At 56.3% G+C, this 20658-nt stretch overlaps 9 protein-coding genes across 9 annotated transcripts; 5 read left to right on the top strand and 4 right to left on the bottom strand.

The window, feature by feature from the left end:
* Positions 1-19: 19 nt before the first annotated feature.
* On the bottom strand, positions 20-1944 carry B0T15DRAFT_222349 (FAD binding domain-containing protein). Its single transcript, XM_062862828.1, has one exon. It carries the CDS (start codon positions 1817-1819, stop codon positions 101-103), a length of 1719 nt encoding a protein of 572 aa, XP_062722019.1. The 5' UTR covers positions 1820-1944; the 3' UTR covers positions 20-100.
* Positions 1909-2367, bottom strand: B0T15DRAFT_222339 (uncharacterized protein). Its single transcript, XM_062862827.1, has 2 exons — positions 1983-2367; positions 1909-1910 (listed from the first exon to the last, which is right to left on the bottom strand). Exon 1 carries the CDS (start codon positions 2283-2285, stop codon positions 2070-2072), a length of 216 nt encoding a protein of 71 aa, XP_062722018.1. The 5' UTR covers positions 2286-2367; the 3' UTR covers positions 1909-1910; positions 1983-2069.
* A 1329-nt stretch (positions 2368-3696) lies between these two features.
* On the top strand, positions 3697-5718 carry B0T15DRAFT_222389 (major facilitator superfamily domain-containing protein). The gene is made up of 2 exons (XM_062862829.1): positions 3697-3970; positions 4037-5718. The coding sequence occupies exons 1-2, from the start codon at positions 3945-3947 to the stop codon at positions 5670-5672; spliced, it is 1662 nt and encodes a 553-aa protein (XP_062722017.1). The 5' UTR covers positions 3697-3944; the 3' UTR covers positions 5673-5718.
* Positions 5719-6153: 435 nt separating this feature from the next.
* B0T15DRAFT_534750 (peptidase S8/S53 domain-containing protein) lies at positions 6154-9244 on the top strand. The gene is made up of 8 exons (XM_062869457.1): positions 6154-6610; positions 6672-6828; positions 6915-7021; positions 7082-7374; positions 7436-7556; positions 7611-8688; positions 8755-8861; positions 8925-9244. Exons 1-8 carry the CDS (start codon positions 6351-6353, stop codon positions 8971-8973), a joined length of 2172 nt encoding a protein of 723 aa, XP_062722016.1. The 5' UTR covers positions 6154-6350; the 3' UTR covers positions 8974-9244.
* A 444-nt stretch (positions 9245-9688) lies between these two features.
* B0T15DRAFT_534749 (uncharacterized protein) lies at positions 9689-10298 on the top strand. Its single transcript, XM_062869456.1, has 2 exons — positions 9689-9966; positions 10061-10298. The coding sequence occupies exons 1-2, from the start codon at positions 9872-9874 to the stop codon at positions 10269-10271; spliced, it is 306 nt and encodes a 101-aa protein (XP_062722015.1). The 5' UTR covers positions 9689-9871; the 3' UTR covers positions 10272-10298.
* Positions 10289-12178, top strand: B0T15DRAFT_503202 (uncharacterized protein; the record flags this gene model as incomplete). Its single annotated transcript, XM_062867463.1, has 2 exons — positions 10289-11289; positions 11644-12178. The coding sequence occupies exons 1-2, from the start codon at positions 10610-10612 to the stop codon at positions 12176-12178; spliced, it is 1215 nt and encodes a 404-aa protein (XP_062722014.1). The 5' UTR covers positions 10289-10609.
* A 267-nt stretch (positions 12179-12445) lies between these two features.
* On the bottom strand, positions 12446-14643 carry B0T15DRAFT_222313 (Alpha/Beta hydrolase protein). Its single transcript, XM_062862826.1, has 2 exons — positions 14052-14643; positions 12446-13995 (listed from the first exon to the last, which is right to left on the bottom strand). The coding sequence occupies exons 1-2, from the start codon at positions 14517-14519 to the stop codon at positions 12733-12735; spliced, it is 1731 nt and encodes a 576-aa protein (XP_062722013.1). The 5' UTR covers positions 14520-14643; the 3' UTR covers positions 12446-12732.
* A 3497-nt stretch (positions 14644-18140) lies between these two features.
* B0T15DRAFT_534742 (uncharacterized protein) lies at positions 18141-19497 on the top strand. The gene is made up of 3 exons (XM_062869455.1): positions 18141-18588; positions 18737-19027; positions 19094-19497. The coding sequence occupies exons 1-3, from the start codon at positions 18285-18287 to the stop codon at positions 19459-19461; spliced, it is 963 nt and encodes a 320-aa protein (XP_062722012.1). The 5' UTR covers positions 18141-18284; the 3' UTR covers positions 19462-19497.
* Positions 19498-19524: 27 nt separating this feature from the next.
* Positions 19525-20432, bottom strand: B0T15DRAFT_557099 (uncharacterized protein; the record flags this gene model as incomplete). The annotated part of the gene is made up of 5 exons (XM_062870436.1): positions 19525-19718; positions 19776-19926; positions 20071-20171; positions 20234-20277; positions 20350-20432. The coding sequence occupies 5 exons, from the start codon at positions 20430-20432 to the stop codon at positions 19561-19563; spliced, it is 537 nt and encodes a 178-aa protein (XP_062722011.1). The 3' UTR covers positions 19525-19560.
* Positions 20433-20658: the final 226 nt, after the last annotated feature.

Genomic DNA, 20658 nt, shown 5'->3' with positions numbered 1-20658 from the left:
ACCAACAGTTGTTTTGGCTATAGGTATCGTAGAAAGGTCCAAGCAGAGTAGGTAGGTAGCCATCAACGCCCCTTAACACCCTCACTCTCGAGGAGAACAGTCACGCCGTCCCCTTATCAGCCAACCACTCCCTCGCCATCGCGCGCCCCGCCGCCCTCCCCGAGAAGATACACCCCCCGAGAAAGGTGCCCTCCAGCGAGTTGTACCCGTGCACCCCGCCGCCGCCAAACCCGGCCGCCTCGCCCGCGGCATACAGACCAGGGAACGGCGTGCCGTCGGCGCGCATGACATTGCTGTCGAGGTTCGTCTCGATGCCGCCCAGCGTCTTGCGCGTCAGCAGGTTCATGCGCACCGCGATCAGCGGGCCGTGCTTGTCGACGTCGAGCAGGCGGTGCGGCGGCGCGATGCGGCTGCGCTTGTCGGGCCAGTAGGTGCGCGCGTTGTGCACCAGCATGGCCTGCGCGTCCTTGGAGTACGAGTGGACGAACTGGCCGTCGCGCGTCTCCACCACTTCCTTGACCTGCGCGTAGTCCAGCTGCGGCGCCCCCGGCATCTTGGCAGCCAGCTCGTTCATGCCCCGCACGAGATCCTCCAGGTTGTCGCGCACCACAAAGTCGGCGCCGTGCTCGACGAAGCGCTGCACGGGGACGGTGGGGTGGGAGCTGAAGATGCGCTGCCATAGGAATTGCCAGTACGATTTGCCCGTCAAGTCCGGGTTCTGCTCGGATCCTGACAGGGCGAATTCGCGCGCTATTATGCTGTAATCCGTGATGAACCACGTGTAGTCGTACCCCGTGCTGCAGATGTGTTTTAGCGTGGCCAAGGTGTCGCAGCCCGGGTAGAGGAAAGGGGGCAGTCGCTTGCCCGTGGCGTCGATCCAGAGCGATGAGGGCCCCGGCAGGACGCGGATGCCATGGCCGGGCCAGATGGGGTCCCAGTTCGCAAGGCCCTCGGTGTAGTGCCACATCCGGTCGCGGTTGATGACGTTGGCGCCGGCTGTCTCGGCGATGTCGATCATGCGCCCGTCGACGTGGGCTGGCACGCCAACGACAAAGTTCTTCGGCACGCTGCCCAGCCGATCGACTGGCCAAACCGACTTGACCTTGTCGATGTTGCCGCCAATGCCACCAGACGACACCAGCACGGCAGACCCGAAAAGCTCAAACTCTCCGACAACCGTCCTCGACGACTTGACTCCCCTCGGAGAGTCGTCCGGCTCCAGCACCCGCCCCCTGACACCCACGGCGCGCCCCGTCTTCTCGTCCACGATCAGCTCGTCGACCATATGCCGGTGCCGGAACTCCACAATACCCTTCTTCTCAGCCTCCTTGACGGGCTCGGCAAAGACGCGCACCACCTCCGGCCCGGTCCCCCAGGTCACATGGAACCTGGGCACCGAGTTACCATGGCCGTCGGCGCACCCGGCACCGCGCTCGGCCCAGGGGACGTTGAAGATGAAGCCGAGGCCGCGGGCCTTCACGTAGTTCTCCATCTCGTCCGTGGCGAAGTTGACAAACGCCTCGGCCCACTTCCGCGGCCAGTAGTCTTCCTTGTCGCGGTCGAAGCGCGCCGACCCGAACCAGTCGCGCATCGCCAGCTCGCGCGAGTCCTGGATGCCCATGCGCCGCTGCTCGGCCGAGTCGACGCAGAACAGCCCGCCCAGCGACCAGAAGGCCTGTCCGCCCAGGTTGGCGGCGCTCTCCTGGTCGAGGATTATCGTGGGCACGTTTTGTTGCGAGAGCTCGAAGGCTGCCACCAGCCCCGCGAGGCCGGCCCCGACGATGATCACGGGCTTTGTGTCTGTTGTGTCGGGTGCCATTCTGTTTGTTGTTGGACCGAGAAGTTCGAGGTTTCGTGGGGTGCGGGGGGCGTTTGTTTGTGACGGGAATTCAACGGCAACGGGAAGGAGACTGCTTTTTGGTGCGGGTCAGCCACGAATTCGACAGGGAGAAAGGTTGACATTCAGAATTTTGGGATCAAACCATCAGGTACACTATCATTGTCAAGATGAGTGGCTGGATCATAGAATACCTGCTACCCAGCAAGCACGTCCGACAATTAGAAAAGAGTCAGCCTCGGTTGTCGGCGCTCATGCGCTGGTGGTCCGACTGCTTGCAGTAAAGTTGCCCTGTTAGGAGAGCGCAACGGCCAGGGGTTGCATCGCTTCGATTCCCCTTGTTTACCCCGCAAACTAAGGCCTTGGCGGGCCTTGGCACCAGGCCATGGAAGGCCTGGTCGGCCCACAAGCATCGAAAGGTCAGAAGATGCAAACACCAGCGATTCATAGAGTTGGATCACCACCAGGGGGAACTCATACGGAACAAGGAATAAAGAGGAAGAGAGCAATGAGGTTCAAGTATGAGGACGAAGACACAATGGAAGAAGAAGGAGAAGGAGGATGAGGAGGCGATAACGAGAAGATCCAAGGTTAGCAACTTCAAGTTACCAGTCAAATGGATCCTGCTCCATCTCTTATCTCAGGTCTATGTTCGACTGAGATTCGTGTTTGTTGTACGGCGTTGTCAAGCTGGAGAAGGCCAGGTACGCTGCAGGTGAGAACATTGCCGTGAGTCAAGGCCCTTGACAAGAATGGGCTTGTAAACTCCACGGTCAAAAGCAGTGTGGAATAAACGGTGAGCTTAAAAGTGAGGTGGTGGTTACTATGAAGTAAGGATTCGAAGCCAATCCAGAGCCATGTGTTATAGAAGTGTCTAGATTCCCAGCTATACTTGTACCTCCACGTCCATCCTCTTTTCATGCGCCTCTCAGCCCGAGGCAAAGAGGTCTGTCACAGGGGGCACATTCCCCTCGCTTGCTTCCCACGTCGGCATTTCTAGTAGCTGCCGAAACCTCATTGAGCTGTTGGGGTAACACAGGTCGAAGTGCGTCCGTCTCGCATCCGAGCTTCTAGCCTTCTACTAGTCGAATGGTACATGAGGTCCGGGCTGGTTGTCGATCCCTTGGCCCTGAACAACCTATGCCGAGAGGCGAGCTTCAATCTGGCTTCTGGTCCTCATGTGGACCTCATGAGAAACCATTCAACGTTCCCCTCATCAACTGTTGTGGGAAGGGAGCTAAGGACATTTGTTCCTCTTCTAAGCCCAACTAACAGCAGTACAGATCCCCCTACCGCAAGGGTCAATGAGGACGCCTGCAGTTCATATTAATTATAGGTAAGGTACCTACCTACCTACGTAACACAATCCCAAGCGTCGAAATGTATGCTCATGAGGCCGTATGGTTAATATGCGATTCACGACGTCCGCCTTATTGGATCGGCATATCACCCGAAACTGGTGTATCTGCGCTCACCTCCTGCGGCATTGGATCGCAGTGCCTCGAAATCGAACCAGGGTTTTTTTCCATTAGAATGAGGGGAAGTTGGGGAAGACGTCTATCATTGCTGACCCCGACAGTGACATTCCGCATCCTGCATTTTAACTCGTAGCAGGACATGTATCATGCATCTTCGGCATATTTCTTCTGCTAGCAGTCCACCAAGCAGCCAACTGCAGCACCATTAGCGCACACTGCCAGTTCAAGAGCGGTTCGTTCACCCATGGCCTCCCTGGCCTTGAACCGTTAAGTCAGGGTAACCCTGAACCAAGTACCGAAATTTGCAGTAGATAGTATCTACTAGATACGGCTAGCCAACCTGGGGGAACTAGCGATTGGGAACCTTTACCTTGGCGGCCTTTCGCATTCAAGTTTGGCGCACTACGGCCCCTTCACCCATCAACATCAGTGGGATACATATAGATACAATATGCAATCCCGGATCCAGGTGGGACTCTAGGAGACAGTCTCCTCCAACGTGCATGCGGGTCACACAGGCTCCAACACCCTGCAATCTTGGCAGAGAACTCATCTCGTTATCTCTCTTCTGCTACCTCCCCTGAGACGCTTCCCTTTCCTGTCTCAAGCCCATCCTGACAAGATCCAAGATGGCTGTAAGGCACGACGTTCGCAGGTGAGACGCATCCTTCTGAACATCCTACTGCAAGGAGGAGCACCCGCTGACCCAACCCATCACCAGCCACGCGCGCGAGGATGACGTCCCCGGGACAGTCAATCTGCAAGCGCAGGAGGGCGAGGAAACGCACTACGGCCAAGCGCTGTACCCGGTGCCGTCGCCGGACCCGAACGACCCGCTGCAGTGGCCGAGATGGAAGAAGCACATGATCATGTTCTGCTGCTGCGCCTTCTCCTTCCTGGGGAACTCGGCGCTGCTGGGCCCGGCCACGTACATCGGCCTGTGGGCGGCCGAGTTTGGCGTCGACCAGAACACCGCCGCGGGACTCGTCAACTACCCGAACCTGGTCTTCGGCTTCGGAAGCATCGTTCTGATTCCGCTGTACCGCAAGATCGGCCGCCGCCCCGTCATGCTCCTGGCCCTGGTCCTGTACGCGGCCGGTGTCATCGGAGCTGCCGAAGCGACCACGTACTCCGGCCTCATGGGCGCTCGCATCGTGCACGGATTCGGATCTGGTGTGTGCGAGGCGCTGCCGGTGCAGCTGGTCAACGACATCTTCTTTCTCCACGAGCGCGGCAAGAAGCTCGGCTGGTACACCATCGCGCTGTGTCTCGGCGCGACCGGCCCGATGTTCTCGGGCTTCATGCTGGCCGCGGGCCTCTCGTGGCACCTCTTCTTCTACGTCGAGTTCGCCTTTGCCGGGGCCCTCCTCATCCTCGCTTTCTTCTTCGTCGAGGAAACCATGTACTTCCGCGAGTCCCTCCCGCCGTCGAACAGCGGCACGGCCATGACATCTTCAGATATCCCCGAACATGAAGATAAAGCCGAAGAAGAAGAACCAACCACCGTCTCACACCACGAACTCTCCTCCACCACCAGCGCCATCACCGCCAGCACCTACCCACCACGCAAGACCTTCTTCCAGCAACTGCGCCCCTTCACCCGAAGCGCAATCGACCACAAGCCCTGGTCGGCCTACGTCCTCATGCCGCTGCGCGCCATCACCTACCTCCTCATCCCCTCGACCTTCTGGGTGATCACCACGTACGGCATCTTCATCGGCCTGTGCGGCTTCTCCTTCAACTTCGTCTTCCCGCTCAAGATCGTGGCGCCGCCCTACAACTGGCCACAGACCAGCTCCGGCCTGTCGGCGCTGGCAACACTGGTCGGCTTCGCGCTCGCCGTGCCCTTCCTCCCCGCGAGCGACATCCTGGCTGCGCGGCTGACAAAACGGAATGGTGGGATCCGCGAGGCCGAGATGAGGTTGGGGGTTCTGTTCCCCGCGCTGCTGGCTGCGCCGGCCGGGCAGGTGCTTTTTGGTGTGGCCGCCGAGAGGGATTTGCATTGGATATGCTACTTTGTGGCGATTGCGCTGACCCAGTGGGCCGGGTACTGGTATTTCACCGTGACGCTGGCGTATGCGGTCGACTCGCATAATGCGAACCTGTCGGAGCAGCTGATTGTCATGAACCTGGGCAAGCAGGCGATCAGTTTTGGGTTTGGTCTGGAGGTGCTGAATTGGATTCTGAAGCATGGGTATCTGACTATTATTGTGGGCGCGTTTATGCCGATCCTGGTGGTGAATAATCTGATGGTGGTGGTGTTTATGATTTGGGGGAAGAGGATTAGGCTGGCGACGGCGAGGTCGTGGCTTGCGAGGTTTCATGCGAAGACTGTTGTCGAGGGGGAGAGCCATTGAGGTTAGGTATGGATTGGGAAGGACATGGATGTGATGATACTGCTGTATTTCTGTTACACTCTCGGGTTGTAGTCTCATGGATCTGGTTCAATCTATGTGCACTGGAATGATGCTTGTTCAAGTAGTTGCTGTGAGTGGCAGATCTCCTTTTTCATCTTACCAACATAAGAGCTTGGTATCTGACCTCTCCCGTGTGTTGCTGCTACGGGATGCTATCGGGACGACCCATTCTCTGGCCTCCTCCATGCAGCCCTTCTGACCCGAATAAACAGCCCATGGCTGAACGAGGATACCATCGGAACCTTCAGTCCTCTTCCCTTTCCGGCTCGGGGCTCAGCTAATCAACAACGGGCTAATTCCGAACACATGCCCTGCAGCGTTCTCTCGACCTGGGTTCTGGACCCGGTACCGTAATAAAGGTAGCATTTTACCCGGTGAACGGTACCATGCACTAAGAGCATCGTGCCAGTCTAGACCCTCAAATCACCGTGCCAAGGTGGTCTCAAAGACACCAAAATAGCTCACGGCGGGTCCTGTCAATACCAAGTTCACCTTGAGTCGCCACCGTGGTCTCTCGTCTAAGCCTTCCGTGTCCTAGATATTGCTGGGTACTAAGATGTCCGAGAGCACCCGATCCCGTCGTCCGCGGCCTTTGTAGCTACAAGTATTACCACCAAGATGCAGATCCAGAATGCCTTCATTGTCGCGAGCCTGTCCCTCTGTGGGCTCATATTCCCAGTTCTAGGGGGTCCGACAGCCCCCAGAGACGGCGCATCAAAGGGCATGCCGGCATCAAACGTTATCCATGAAAGGCATAAGCCTGTCCATCTCGCCGGATGGGTCAAGCGGGAGCCTGCGAGTGCCGAGTGGATGCTCCCCGTGCGGGTCGGGTTGAGGCAATCGAACGTGGATAAGGGGCACGAATTGCTCATGGACATGTAAGTCAGGGAGTCTCAGGGGGTCGGCAACAACATGAATGTGCGCTCACGCAGTCGCCAGATCCAACCCCAAGTCTCCGAACTATGGGAAGCATCTTACAAGGAGCGAGGTGATCGACCTGTTTGCACCAGGCAACCGCTCGGTTGAGAATGTTAAGCAGTGGCTCGTCTCAAGGGGGATCCACGAGCAGAGACTCTCGCAGTCGGCGAACAAACAGGTAAAACGAGCACTTTCCATGAGAGACCGGGAAAGTAAAATGGGAACCGGGACTGACATTCGAGGCCTGCTGGCTTTTCGAGACAGTGGATCCAATTTGATGCTCCTGTCCGCGAGGTCGAGGAGTTGCTGCTCACGAAATACCACGTTTTCGAGCATGCCGAAACAGGAGCGCGCAATATCGCTTGTTCTCAGTAAGTTCGGTTCAATAAGTACGGCTTGCCGATGATATATTTCCTGACTTCTTCACGAAGATACCACGTTCCCCATAGCGTCACACACCATATCGACTACATCACGCCTGGGATCAAGCTAACGGCCGGGAGCTATGACGACAAGATCATGAAGCGGGTGCATCACCGGCGAGCCATTACCGAAGATGTACCCGGAAGGCGGCAGAAAGGGGGCAAAGGGAAAGGGAAGGGGAAGGGGAAGAGCAAGGGAAAGTGTAAGCCGGGCAAGCCTCCGGTCGATCCCGGTGAGGATGGCAGCCGGTTTCGTGTGACTGGGCCCTGCAGTGACGAGATCACGCCGCACTGCATTAGGGGTAAGTTCACATCTGAGATTTTACCATGGGCCAAATTCATGCTGATTGCTGACCCTGACAGCCCAATATCAGATCCCTAACGGCACCAAAGCCACTCGAGGAAACGAGCTCGGCATCTTCCAGGGGCTCAACCAGCATTACCACCAGGAGGACCTGGACACCTACTGGAAATACATTGCCCCGTAAGAAGCCTCTAATCAATTTCCCAAACAGATAGACTGATAGCCATACTGTAGTTGGGTCCCTCGCGGCACACATCCCAAGCTTAAGTCCATCAACGGCGCCCTCGGCCCAACCAACAACCGGTCCCTCGCAGGCGACGAAGCCGACTTAGACTTCGAGGTCGCCATCCCGCTGATCTGGCCACAGATGTCAATCCTCTTCCAGACCGACGACGAGTGGTACCAGCAGAACCAGCTGCAGCCCGACACCCAATACCCGGGCTTCTTCAACACCTTCTTCGACGCCCTCGACGAATCATACTGCACCCTCTCGGCCTTCAACCACACAGGCAACTGCCGCACGCCCGCCTGCCGCGATCCGGAGTACCCCAACCCCAACGCAACCCCGCTTCTCGGCGGCTACCCCGGCGCCCTGATGTGTGGCGTCCACCGCCCGACCAACGTCATCTCCGTCTCGTACTCGGGCACCGAAGCCTCCTGGCCGGCGGGTTATATGCGGCGGCAGTGTCTGGAGGTGATGAAGCTTGCGCTGCAGGGCGTTACCGTGGTCGAATCCTCCGGTGACTATGGCGTTGGCGGTGGGCGGTTGGATCCGCGCGCGGGCTGTCTGGGGAAGGATCGCGCGGTGTATACGCCGCGGGTCATGGCGAATTGTCCGTATGTGCTCAGTGTTGGGGCGACGGCGTTGGTGGAGCCCGAGGTGGGCGATGGCAAGACGCTGGTGGAGGTTGCCGCCGAGAGGTTTGCGTCGGGCGGTGGCTTCTCGAATGTTTTTGCTAGGCCCGAGTGGCAGGATGGACATGTGCTGGGATACCTGGAGCGGGCGAATGTGTCGGATCTGGGATATTCGGATGCGTCGTGGTTGTTGGGGCCCGGGTTGGATGGCGTGGGGGATGCAGGCGCTGCGACGACGGCGTCGCCGGGGCAGGGCAAGTTGTTCAACAAGGCCGGGAGGGGCTATCCCGATGTGAGTGCTATTGGTGAGAACTTTCGGGTCGTGCTCAGGGGGCATCCGAACCGCATGCACGGCACGTCCGTGGCGGCGCCGATATGGGCGTCGATCTTGACGCTCATCAACGAGGAGCGGCTGGCCGCGGGCAAGAGCACGGTCGGGTTTGTGCACCAGGTGTTGGTGAGTCCATACTAGTACCGTTCTGTTCTGTTCATGGGTTGAGTCGTGCTGATGTACTGTACACAGTATGAACACCCCGAGGTGTTTACCGACATCACTACAGGCTCAAATCCGGGATGTGGCGGAGACGGATTCCAGGTCAACGAAGGATGGGACCCTGTTACCGGTCTTGGGTGAGTTGCTTCGATGTCTAGTACTACATACGGTAGTTGAGCTATGCTGACACCCATTCCTAGGACGCCGATATACCCAAAACTTCTTGAGCTGTTCATGAGTCTGCCATGATTGCTATCTGAATCGCGGAGCTTGAGAGTCCATTATAGCCAGTGACTCCGTGGATGTATTTCTGCATTGCTTATTCCCCTGACTGTGGGACAGAGTCGCCTGTGGCGTATTTGTCTCCGTCGTTCCGTTAACCTCGCCGTCCTAGACCTAGAGAGAACTGGGAAATCATGATTCATACACACCGAATCCATCCGCTGAACTATCCCTTGGTAATGAAGAACCTGGAGGCTCTAGCCTTTGACCCTCCACCTCAACGTTGACCTTATTAACAGTACGTATCTGTGTGCACATTGAGACATATTGTACTAGTACTAATCACGAATACGCCCGTTCAAGCAGATCCACCATCTTCTCCAGCTCGTGAATGACATCCTTATAGATCGCCTTCTGCAACTGCGGCTTGTTCAGGTCCGCCCCGAAGCCAAAGTCGCACCACAGACACCTGGCGGTCAGATCATCATATCTGGGCCCATTCTCGAGGGCCTTGCAGCGGCCTTGCGGATGGTGACCAGGTCCTGTGTGTCCAAGAGCTCCCAGCGTCCGATCTGGAGCAGACGTGAATACTAAAGGATGGCAGAAACCAGGGAGCGAGAGAGCCCGGCTCTGATAGTGCTAGCCCAAATTCTTCCTTGGCTCACCTTTCTTCTTAGTGGCGCTCTTGTGCTACCAGCCCTTCTGCGACGGCCCTGCTGCATAGCCTCTGCACCGCCTCATGCCTGCACGAGTGAGGAGGTTGGGCTGAGTCCCAACTCCCAAGCCAAACGTTGCAGGTAGGCATCTTCACCCCGCATCCTCCTTAAGTTGGCGCCGTTGAGCTGTGAGCATCCATCGGAAACAAACCTCACTCGTACTCGGAGCTGGACCGTTGCTTCAACCACAACACATCTAACATAGCATCATGGAGCGTAGCTCAGATGCTGCCGGCGATGCTCCGCGAAAAGATCGGCAGAGGGCAGCCAAGCCAAAGGCCAAATCCGGGTGGAGCAACTGCAAGTAAGGATGCTCTTCACCCCATCCGAGTGTACTCTTGAAGGGTACACCTCGAATTATGTGTGGCTGCGCTGACGTCGAGATACTACTACTATAGTACTATTAAGCAGACGAGAATCAAATGTGACGAGCAGCGGCCTGCGTGCGCAAACTGTTTGCGTTCCAAGAAGATATGCTCCGGCTACCCGCCGTTCACTCGTAGTCCAAGCCCACCCGAAGCTGTGCCAGCAGCAATGGTCGACGAGTGGCGATATGCGCTATCCCATGACGGTGACCCAGAATCTTCGTCTTTCCTGCACGAGGAGTAACATTGGCTTGCGCGTCTCAGCGCCGCTGCCTTGAAGTTGTTCAGTCAACTTCTAGCGGCCGTGCCGCCCGTGCGGCCCGGCGCCCACGGCCCAGTGATTCGCGCACTGGAACGCGAGTACAGCTGCCTCAAACTGTGGTGTGACGGGTATGGCTTGGCATCTGGTGGCCTAGATGTCGCTCTTGTCGACTCCAGGAGACTCCGGCGCTTGACGGTTCGCCTGCTGGCCAGCATTTGCTCTACTCTAGCAAATACTAGTGCTGAGTCTGGCGCTGCCATCGTTACACTGTCCATGGGACTATCCGACTCAAGCTTGCCTCCCTAGGACTTCCTCCTGAGATGTCGTATATAATCTCGCTTGATAATACCTGTCGAGCCAAATTAAGAAAGCAAGCAGCCCTGACGAAAGACCTCGTTAAGGACGCGACGCATGCCATTCGTGACAATGACCACGCAGAGTCGGATAGCGACGATAGCGACGACAGCGAGTCGTTCGGGACGGGCTCTACGTCCTCTCAAGACATTATCCAGATGATCGAGGGCCTGAAAACAGACATCCAGTGTCTTGTGGCGCTAGGACCGAGATTCAGGGAGCCCTTCCTAGACAAAAGTCACTGGTCCGACAGAGAGGAAGCTGCCGCTCCGCCCCAGCAGACAGGCTGGAATCCCGTCGAGTTCCTGACATCTCGAATACGCCATCGTTACCCAGACGCCGATCCCGCCTTTGCCCAGATTCTCGGCCAGGCGAACTGGGAAAGGGCCCAGAGACTGTATACTGCGAAGGAGAAGAACACGCAGGACGCTACTACTAGTACTAGTAGCTCACAGAAACCAGTCCTGGAAGCTGACTCCGCATCAGTGCCTCCGGAGACGGTTATAGAGTCGGCGTTCCACGACTCGGGTCTAGGGAACTCACTTTCCACGGCCAACTACGCCGAAACCATGTTCTCGTACCATGGTACAAACGGCATCTCGATCAAGATTCCGCCAATCCCCGCCGCAGGACGACAAGGCAAACCGTTTGAGTGTTCAGTGTGTGGTTGCACATGTCAATTCGAGTTGCCGGCGACGTATCGCTACATGTCAAAGGCTTGGAAGTATGGATCCCTATATAATATATCACTATTATGTATTTCGCCGACAACGCTTTCCATGTTGATCTTTCTGCTAACCACCATGTGCCCCTGCATGGCCCATGTTTTCTCCGACCTGCAGCCCTACGTCTGCGTGGTCGTCAGCTGCAGTGACAGCAGGGCTCCGTTCCCGCACAAGATGGCGTGGATGAATCACCTCGAGCAAGAACGTGGCTTCGGCAAAGCCGGACACGAGCTAACATGTCCACTATGTCAACAGCGCCTTTGTGTACGTCACAGTGCCAAGGTGTCTCATTTTGCTCAGCACCTCGAGGAGGTCACGTTGATGATTCTGCCGGCAAACGCGGAACCCGAGGGGCTTGATGTCGAGGCGGTCGATAGCGAGGACGAGCCGATTATGTCCTCTCGATGGTTTCTCAACCGATATCGGGAGGACCTATCCGATGAGGAGGCTACTACTACTAGCAGTAGCCGCACCAACAAACCGTCGCCGACACCCAAAGCAGAGATGGCATCCCAGGCCGAGCCACACGTGGAGACTGGCAGTGCAGCGTGGTATCTTGGCCCACAACCACCTCGAGCCTTTCGGTGCTTGTTCGAACCTTGTCCTTATTGGTCGACGCGGGAATCTAACCGGAAGAAGCATATGGAGAAACCCCATCGTTGGATCTCCGACAGAGGCTCTGATATCGAGTCCATACTGTTGTCCGAGTCCATGACAGAAGAAAAGGAGAAAGCATCGAGTTACAAGAAAGTATCGGAAGCTACAGACCTGCCTTCGCACCCCTCGGTAGCGGGCCTCAGGAAGGGGTAAGAACGGGCCCAGGAGCAGCAGCAGAAGCAGCATCCGATGGAAATGGATCGGATTCAGAACCATAATGCCAACAGTGTGCCAGCGAACACAAAACGGGAAATTCGTGAGAGGCCAAGGGGGAATGTGACTGCCTCGGGAAGCGCTGTTGGGGACTCACGATAGAGTACTACTCGTTGAAGCTAGTCGGGTCTCTGTCGGTTCGCGTTCCTGTTCTGCTACTAGTGTATTGATCGCCGAAAGTCTCTGTTGCGATGAGATGGTAATAACGCTACATACTACTACTATTCGCGACCCATAGAGAACGTTTCGTGACAGTTCACAGGTATTAAGACAGGCACCCAGAGTGAAAATATCAAACAATCACTAAGGTAACACCATAAAAACTGCATAATCCTTCATACCCCATCATGGTATCATCACACCCTAAGGCGTCCATTCATAACTCCGAGTCATCACAAGCCCTCATCAGTCATCATCTGCCCTAGGCAAGGTCCTACGTAAGGTATGTACAGATCCAACCCCTATGTATATACATTAACCCTTCACTGTTCCCCTCAGACATAAAAATTACCTGCATGCTCAGCAATATACTTCGCTGACTCGTCCCGGAAGTCATCCGTCAGATACCCCGTGCTATCCGCAAAGAACTGGACCAGCCTGCGCTGCGCGCTCGTCCATTTTGGCCAGTTCTCAGCGACCTTGCTCTTGCTGCTGGTGCCGCCGGCCGCATTATTGGGATCGAGGTTGTAGATAAAGTTGGCATAGTAGCTCTGGATGGACTTGGACGCATAGTTGGGCAGGATGCCGTAGAACACCTGGAGGATGTCGCTGCCGTGGAAGGTGCCCATGATGGGCGTGCCGAAGTTGTAGCTGGCGAGGTAGGACCACGCAGGGACGCTGGGGTTGGCGACGACCGCCGCGTCGAGGAACACGCGCCGGGTGAGGGTGAAGACAAGGTCACCCAGTATCGCGGCCAGCCGCTTGAAGCCCGGGTATATCTCGTTAAGAATGCCTGTGCCGAAGGGCGAGCCGTCCCAGACCCAGGGCGAATAGGTGTCGACGAGCCCTTCGAGCTGCGTCTTGCTGGCACTCGTGAAGAAGAGGGTGCCGAGGTAGTCGACGATATCGGCGCTGGTGGTGACGTTGGGTTGGAACAGCGCGAAGAGCGTGCCTTCGTCCTCCTGATCTCCGATGATCATCGGGACCGCCGCGTACTTGCCCGCCTTGACCAGGAGATCAGGGCTCTGGGTGAGCACCTTGCCGTCTGGTCGGGGCATGTACGAGAGGGCAACCGAGCTATAGGACAGAATACCGGGCACCGAGGTTGCGGCGGCGAGGAACTTGTCGTAGGGGAGCGCGCGGAGGCAGGCGAGCGTGTCCTTGGACGCTGCACAGCCGGCCTTCGCGACAACGGCGTCGTAGACTATCTGCCCCTTGGGACAGTCGACAGGGTCCGCCGGGACAAGGCTCCCCGAGTTCATGATGGCTCCGCGGAACAGGGGCTTGCCCCTGTACGTGTTGTCGCCGTCGTAGAGCGCCATCTGGTCAAAGACCGAAATGGCACCGGCAGACTCACCCCAGATGGTCACCTTGTCCGGGTCGCCGCCGAATGCGGCAATGTTGTCAGCCACCCACTCGAGACCCATGCGCTGGTCGAGGAGGCCGGCGTTGGCAGCACCGTCGGCCAGGATCTCCTTTCCGGGCATGAATCCGAATCCGCCCACTCGGTAGCTGACCGCGACGAAAATGTACGGCTTGCCCATCTTGACGGCATTGGTCACGAGCGGGCCACCATCGTACATGGAGCTCCAGCCAAGCTACACAGGGCCATGTCAACAGCGGGATATCAAATAAGAACGGCCACAGCACTCACCTCGAAGCCACCGCCGAAGATCCAGAACAGCACGGGGAGCTTGTCCCCTGCCTTGGTGCCCGTGGGGCGGATGACGCTGATAGTCAGGCAGTCCTCGCTGACCTTGAGGGCCTTTTGGAAGAAGGGAAGGTTGACGACAGTGTCTATAACCTGGTCCAGGAAGTTATTCGAGTCTGAATCGGCCACGAACTGCGGGCACGCCGGTGCGATTCCTGAGGCGTCGAACACGCCGAGAGAGGAGTTGAGCTTGACCGGAGGTTTGAGCCTCAGCGGTCCGACGGGCGGCTGGGCAAAGGGGATGCCATTGAAGGCTTCGGTGCCCACCCGGCTGGCTCCGACGATGGTGCCCGACGAGATAGTGACGGTCGGGGCAGCCCGCTTCTCCATCACGTTCGTCGGCGGCTCTGGAGGTGCTGCGGCCGCCCGGCCGAGAAGTGCGGCGGTGAAGAGGGCAGTGATCCCCTTCATGGCTGTCTGTGAGGGTCTGCGTCGAACCGAAGCAGAATGGGGAGAAGGAACGACGGGTCGACGTTCCCTACCTGACTCTCGAAGCTGCCATCGAGGAAGGGGCGGAGGAGAGGCCTAATATAGCATTTCGGCAACTCATGATGGTTCGCATGAGCTTTTTAGCTCCGATGCTTTCCCCTCACTGTGGGCGGGACGTTCTCGGAGGATGGTTACCTGTATACACTACACCACCAAACACGTCTCAGTGTTGGTGGGATGCGGACTGGGGCGGCTGGACCACGGCACGCGGGCTCCGCGTCGGTCCAGCTGACCACACGGCGCCATGGAGCTATGGACAGGATCGGCAAGCGTCCGAGGACCGAGCGAAGCGCCGGTGCGGTGTCTTCAAGTCTCGCGGTGCCATCCAGCTGGGCATGTCCTTGGCGGGCTCCATTCCAAGATTCCAAGTCAGATTTACCCCGTGGGGAAGAGGGCGCGTGGGATCCATGATCGCTCCCTGCCTCCGGTATCCTCGGATCGGCGGCGCGGGTGCTCTCGACGGCCAGTGACAGGCTGAGCCTATGTCGCACTGCCCGTGTCACGTCGTACATCCATACATGGACTGTAAGTATACCCCGCCCAGCTGAATGTGGTTCGTTCAGAAACAAACTGTGACTGTGCCAACTGTGCCGTTCTCATCGTACAAAGGGAGCATGTGAGAAGGCGGTTTTGTGCCTGGCGCTAGACAGGGCCTCGGCAAAACCGTCGGCGGCAGAGCACGCGTGCATTAGTGTGGTTTGTTGCCCTGATTGGCAGGGTCGTCGGCGGTCAACGGCCGCAGTCGACGGCTGCCCCGCAGCATCACGGAGCGGTGACTGGATGATCATCACCGGTTGGCTACAGCCGCTACAACCGCTACACAGGCAGAACGGGGGTGCTTTAATTCCCTTAAGAGATAGAGCTTGCGTAGGGAAAATTCAGTTATGAGCAGGCGCGTTGGAGAGTCACGCTTCAGTCGCATGCAGTCTTACGTCAGAAGGGCGCGATTGCCGAAGTGACGCACATATTTCTATGCAGTGATGCCTGCCGTATCCGTATTGATGTGCGCTGCTGTAACATGGCGGCCAATTTGCACAAAATCCGATGGAAGCGGGAGGAACTTTGTTGGTGAGTCGAGGTAGAGTTTGGCCCTGTCGAAGAAAACGTGGGGAGCCAGCTCCACCGCCCCGAGTTTGCCGCTGTGTGGGGTGCAGATGGTCTTTGCGGGGAAGTCGCGACCTACTTCCTATTTCGGTCAGAGACCCGACGCCATTGTCGGTCGTACAAACTCGCAAAGAGACAGGGAAAAGTTAAGATAGCTCTCTCATAAGGGCTATATCTTTTAAAACACCTCAAAGAGTAAAAGAATACATGTCGACCGCGTAGTAGGAGGTAGCTCGATGGTCTATTCGATCCTCGGAGGCTCATGTTCTCAGTTCTCTCGACTCTACCTCAACTCTCGAGCATAGAGTCAGGAGGACTCGGGGGTCTCACCTTTTGAAGCAGTGGTCAGTCGCCGGAAGCTTTCCATACACCACACACCGGTTACCGGCGAAACTAAGCATATTATTCATCCTTTACTAGACTTTGATTTTGATGGTTCACAGCTCACTACGAGTAATGGAATGTACAATACAAATACATACACATGCACGAACTCCGGTGTAGCTCAGTATCTTACCGGAGGGATCGGCAGACGGCTGCTCCCGCTACCGGATCTTACACAATCTCTCGCCCCCTCTCGGGTCCATCGAGTTGTCCGATGCTCGTAATGTCATCTAGCCTCGCAAACCAGATCTAGTGTGTACCTTGGCGCTTTTAGTCTTCGCAAGACTATCCTCGCCGGTCAGCCCAACACCACGTAATTAAAGCTACTCCCTTTATTAATACACCCAGATGCATTAACCCCTCTTCGTTCGGCTTGCAACCCTCCTCCTTTCTCTTGTCAATGTGGGAAGCAGGCGCATGTGATGATGACTGAGACAGCTGAGCTGAGCCCACGAAGTTCCGTCGTAATCGTCGGTCAGCCTAACACCGCGCCCGCTCATGTCCACGTTTGTACAGACTTCATCGTAAGTAACAAATTACTCTTCGTGTTCGCATTCATCCTCGAGGTTCCAATGCCGACCCTTGCACATTCCTCAGACTTCACTTTCTACTACAACGTTCTAGTGAGTTCAGTTTCTACGCTCGCACGGTGACGGGCAGTGGCAAAGCAGATTGATATCTCAAATAGAACCCTGAGTGTAAATGTAAAGGCTTGACGCCGAAAAGGCATGAACTGTAATGATGACATGATCAGATTCGGGTCAGGGGAGTTGCGTATATCGATTCGACTAGCTGCATCACAGCAACGCCGACTGCGCCGCGGATTCACCTAGGAGAGAGCCGAGGGCCCCTCCCCCACTCCAGCTTGTTACGAGGAACGAAAGGATGATCTACCTCATGACAACATGTCAGTGACAACATCTACTAGTACTGGTTCAAGCCGGGCCATCAGGTAAGTAGCCCTCGACTTACGCCAATTCCTGCAATGTCGGGGTTTGCATTTGCTAAACTTCACTCGAAGCCGCAATTTTGAAGCTCAAGTCCTGCATAGATAGCCATTATTCTGTTCCAAACCAACACGTGGCGCTCTTCAAAAGTTCTTGTGCGAAGAGGGTGTCGCAGTCTGTTCGGTCCCTTCACTCTTTGTTCTCTTGGTGTCTGACTGCCCTCGCTTGCCGGGGTGCGGGCCGGGGACCTTTTTATGATGTCTCGTCCCAAACCCCCAAAATTCGTTCCGAATCTCATTGGGTCGGTAGTAGTTGGGCAGCAAGTGCATGGCGTCTCGAGCTGAGAAAGCCTTCTGTTTTGACACAATATCCGAAGCTTTGAGGTGTCACAATACCCGGTATCTGCATCATCATCGGCTATCAAAATGAATATACCGGCCACGCTGCTGTGGTAGTATCGCATCCGGGTTGTTATCATTGCATCTCAGCTGCAAATGAACACACTACCCCTTAACCAGCTCAGCGTTTGTACCCAAATGCTTTTTCCTCTCCACTTGTCAATCACAATCCTCAGAGTTCTTCTCCCTTTTGCTTCGCTGGAGTCGCTACCGAGAGCACGACAACATCTCTTGTTGCACCCCCGTAGAAGTAGTACTCTTAGAATATGACACGCTGGGACAGTCTAGTTGTATATACAATACGAGGCATATTATTTTTCTTTCCGGTTGCGTATACGGACCTCAGGGAGGTAGTTACTACTACTCATATGATACAAGCAGATCAGTAGAGGTGTTCAATGTAATATTATCAATAGCGCAGTCACAATGTGCAAGACATCTCAGATTGGAGAGAATCAGAAGCATGGATGTGAGAGTGTTTGGTAATGCATCGTGTGTAAGGGACTCAGCGGGGCTAGATCACTGTGATCATTAATGCGATCTGCACCCGGCGCTTGGCGGGCGCTTAGCTTCGCAGGGGATTGGGTGATGGTAGATCATAGGTTGATGTATGGCGTGTTGGTTCCAGGTCACTGGCCCCTTCAGCGTCGCAGGCTCACTGCGTATAATTCGGGTTTGTTGAGACAACTTGCACACTGTTCCCTTTTCAACGATTCCCATTCCCCTCCGGCATTCCCCCAGAGAGGCTGTTCAACCTTTCCCCGGCATACTGACGGATCACACTTTGCATAGCGACTAATATCCAACCCAGCCAGCCAAGCCACAGCAGCCAACGGGGATCACTATAAAGTACAATGATACCAATACTAAGCATCCACTTTGTCACCACTGCGGTCGCCGTCCTCCTCACCACCCTCACAACGACCGCTCGCGGCGCATCTCAGTGCTACTTTCCCAACGGTAGGGAAAGCAGCAGCGATGTGCCATGCGACCCGTCCGCCGAGGTGAGCATGTGCTGCCCGTCACGCGCCGCCTGTCTCTCTTCGGGGCTGTGCGCCAACCCTGAGACGGGTCCCAACCAGGGGATCAGCTACGCACGGGGGACATGCACGGATAAGAGCTGGCGGAGCGCCGTCTGTCCGCAGCGGTGTCGAATTAGTACGTTCTCTGCTTGAATTGCATCCAAGATTTCCAGTTCAGTGTTTTGCTTCGCGACTAGGTCACGGGGAGGAAGTTCAGGCAGCGAAGAGCTTTGGTGGTTACCGCTAGGTCGGCTGGTACTAGGGCTGACAAGTGGGTTTTCCAGACCAGGACACAGCCACCAATTCGTCCGCATACGACTTTGGCACAGACGGAGTGCAGGTGTGGGAGTGTGTTGGCCAGGGATACGCCAAGCCCGGGGCGTACTGCTGCGAGTCGGCAGGCGAGAGCACGCGTTGCTGTCGGACGCAGACGGCCGTTTTTTCGTTGCCCGCGGCGAGTGTAGGGAATGCCCTGGCTGTGCAGACACCACCGGCGGTCGTGACAACGATGAGTACAAGTTCAGGTTCGAGCTCCAGTTCCAGTTCGCCGAGTGAAACTGGCTCCACGACCACAGGTAGGCATTGCTCCCACAAGATCTCTAGCACGTCCGTCCGCTGACTTGGGACGGAATGCGGAACAGTAACGGTGACGGTAGGAACAACGACAGGCACTACAGCGGGTGGGAAGGAAGGGACTCAGACGGGCGGGGAGGACTCAGCTGGGGGTGGCCTGAGTGATGCAGCCAAGATCGGGTTGGGGGTCGGCATTGGGATTGGGGCGGCCGCGCTCATCGTCTCGGCCATCTTGGTGTGGTGCTGGAGAAGGGGGGGGATGGAGCAAGCGCCGCCCAAGAATAAGGGAACAGTGGCCGAACCCCACGATGCGTATTATAGCAAGCCATCTGAGTATGCAGTTGCAGAAGCGTGGGCGCCGCCGGCGGAGCTGCCTTGGGGAGAGGGCATTCGTCCGGCATATGAGCTTCCAGAGGGCTCAGCGGGGTACAGATAGCAATATGATAATGGATCACGAGCCGTAACGAGATATAATTTCAAAATAAATGCGACCAAGGTCAGAAAGTGCGGGAGGTAGACTGCTTGCCATGCACTCTCAATTCCTGCTTAGAGCCTCCCTTACAGCAGCATCCTCTGGAAATGGCAGTCGCCCTAGCGCTCTGGAGATGCTCCCTTCGTAGGAGTTGATAAGCCCATGGTGGTCCGACCATTTTCTGACGAAGCCCAGGGGCTCGCCGAAAGCAATTTCTGTCACTGCCAGTGTGGTTAGACGGAGTACTGTGCTTTGTATGACTGTCATGTACTACCAACCGATATTGTACGCAAGGAAGTTGATGGCTTCGTGGAATTTGAGGGCCTGGGTGCCGTCTGCCGCGCAAAACCTGGACTCGAGTTCTGTCTGCCATTCCTTGATCCGCTCGTCGATGTTCTCCTCGAACGGTTTGATTGCCGTCATTGAGTACTACTTGCGTCTCAGCTACTTGAATGTCGTTCACACCATAGGGGCCAAGGGCATTGGACAAGCAGCTTGCGCAATGCGCCTCCTGGCAAGAATATGATCTGCGTGGTGCAGTGTAGTCAGGACTGATGGAAATCCAAACCTCACACTGTACCAGTCAGACTTGTCGGCTCGGCGGTGATAGACGGTTGGCAGTTCATGCGGGAGGTTCACGATGACCGTGTTGGGACCGTAACGAACAATGGGGCCTGCACAGCGATGTGAGATGTTGCACCCCAAGGGGGGAATGCTCTAAGAGACCAATACTCACCATATTTCTTGTGCAGCTTGATTTGGTATTCGGACTCTTCCCACCTCCCAATAATATATCGCAAGGCTTAGTGGATGTTCGTCGCGGCCGCCAACTTGGGCCCTGGAATTCCAGACAGTTTGTCGCGGAACATCCGGTATAAGACCACAAGCACAGGCATGCCGAGCAGTACCAGCACTATGAGAAAAAGAGCTGCCATTCTCAAGGTTTAGCAGTGCGATGCAAAACAACCTGGCTGGGCAAGATCCGCGACCTACCCATCGGTGACCATGAGTTTGCTTTAATACCTGTAGTTACTGGTTGTTATGTCATGGCGAAAGTTTTCCGACTAGAGCCTGCACACTCTGCCATGGAATGCTGTGCACAAGCTGCCGTCCAGCGGCTGAGATACTCGGGGTAATGCTACCTCGGAGCGGTTGAGTATA

This window comes from Chaetomium strumarium, assembly GCF_033439665.1.
Source record: "Chaetomium strumarium strain CBS 333.67 chromosome Unknown B0T15scaffold_4, whole genome shotgun sequence".
NCBI lineage: Eukaryota > Fungi > Ascomycota > Sordariomycetes > Sordariales > Chaetomiaceae > Chaetomium > Chaetomium strumarium.
The sequence above is the reverse complement of the archived record's forward strand: the minus strand, read 5'-3'. Positions and strand labels throughout refer to the sequence as shown.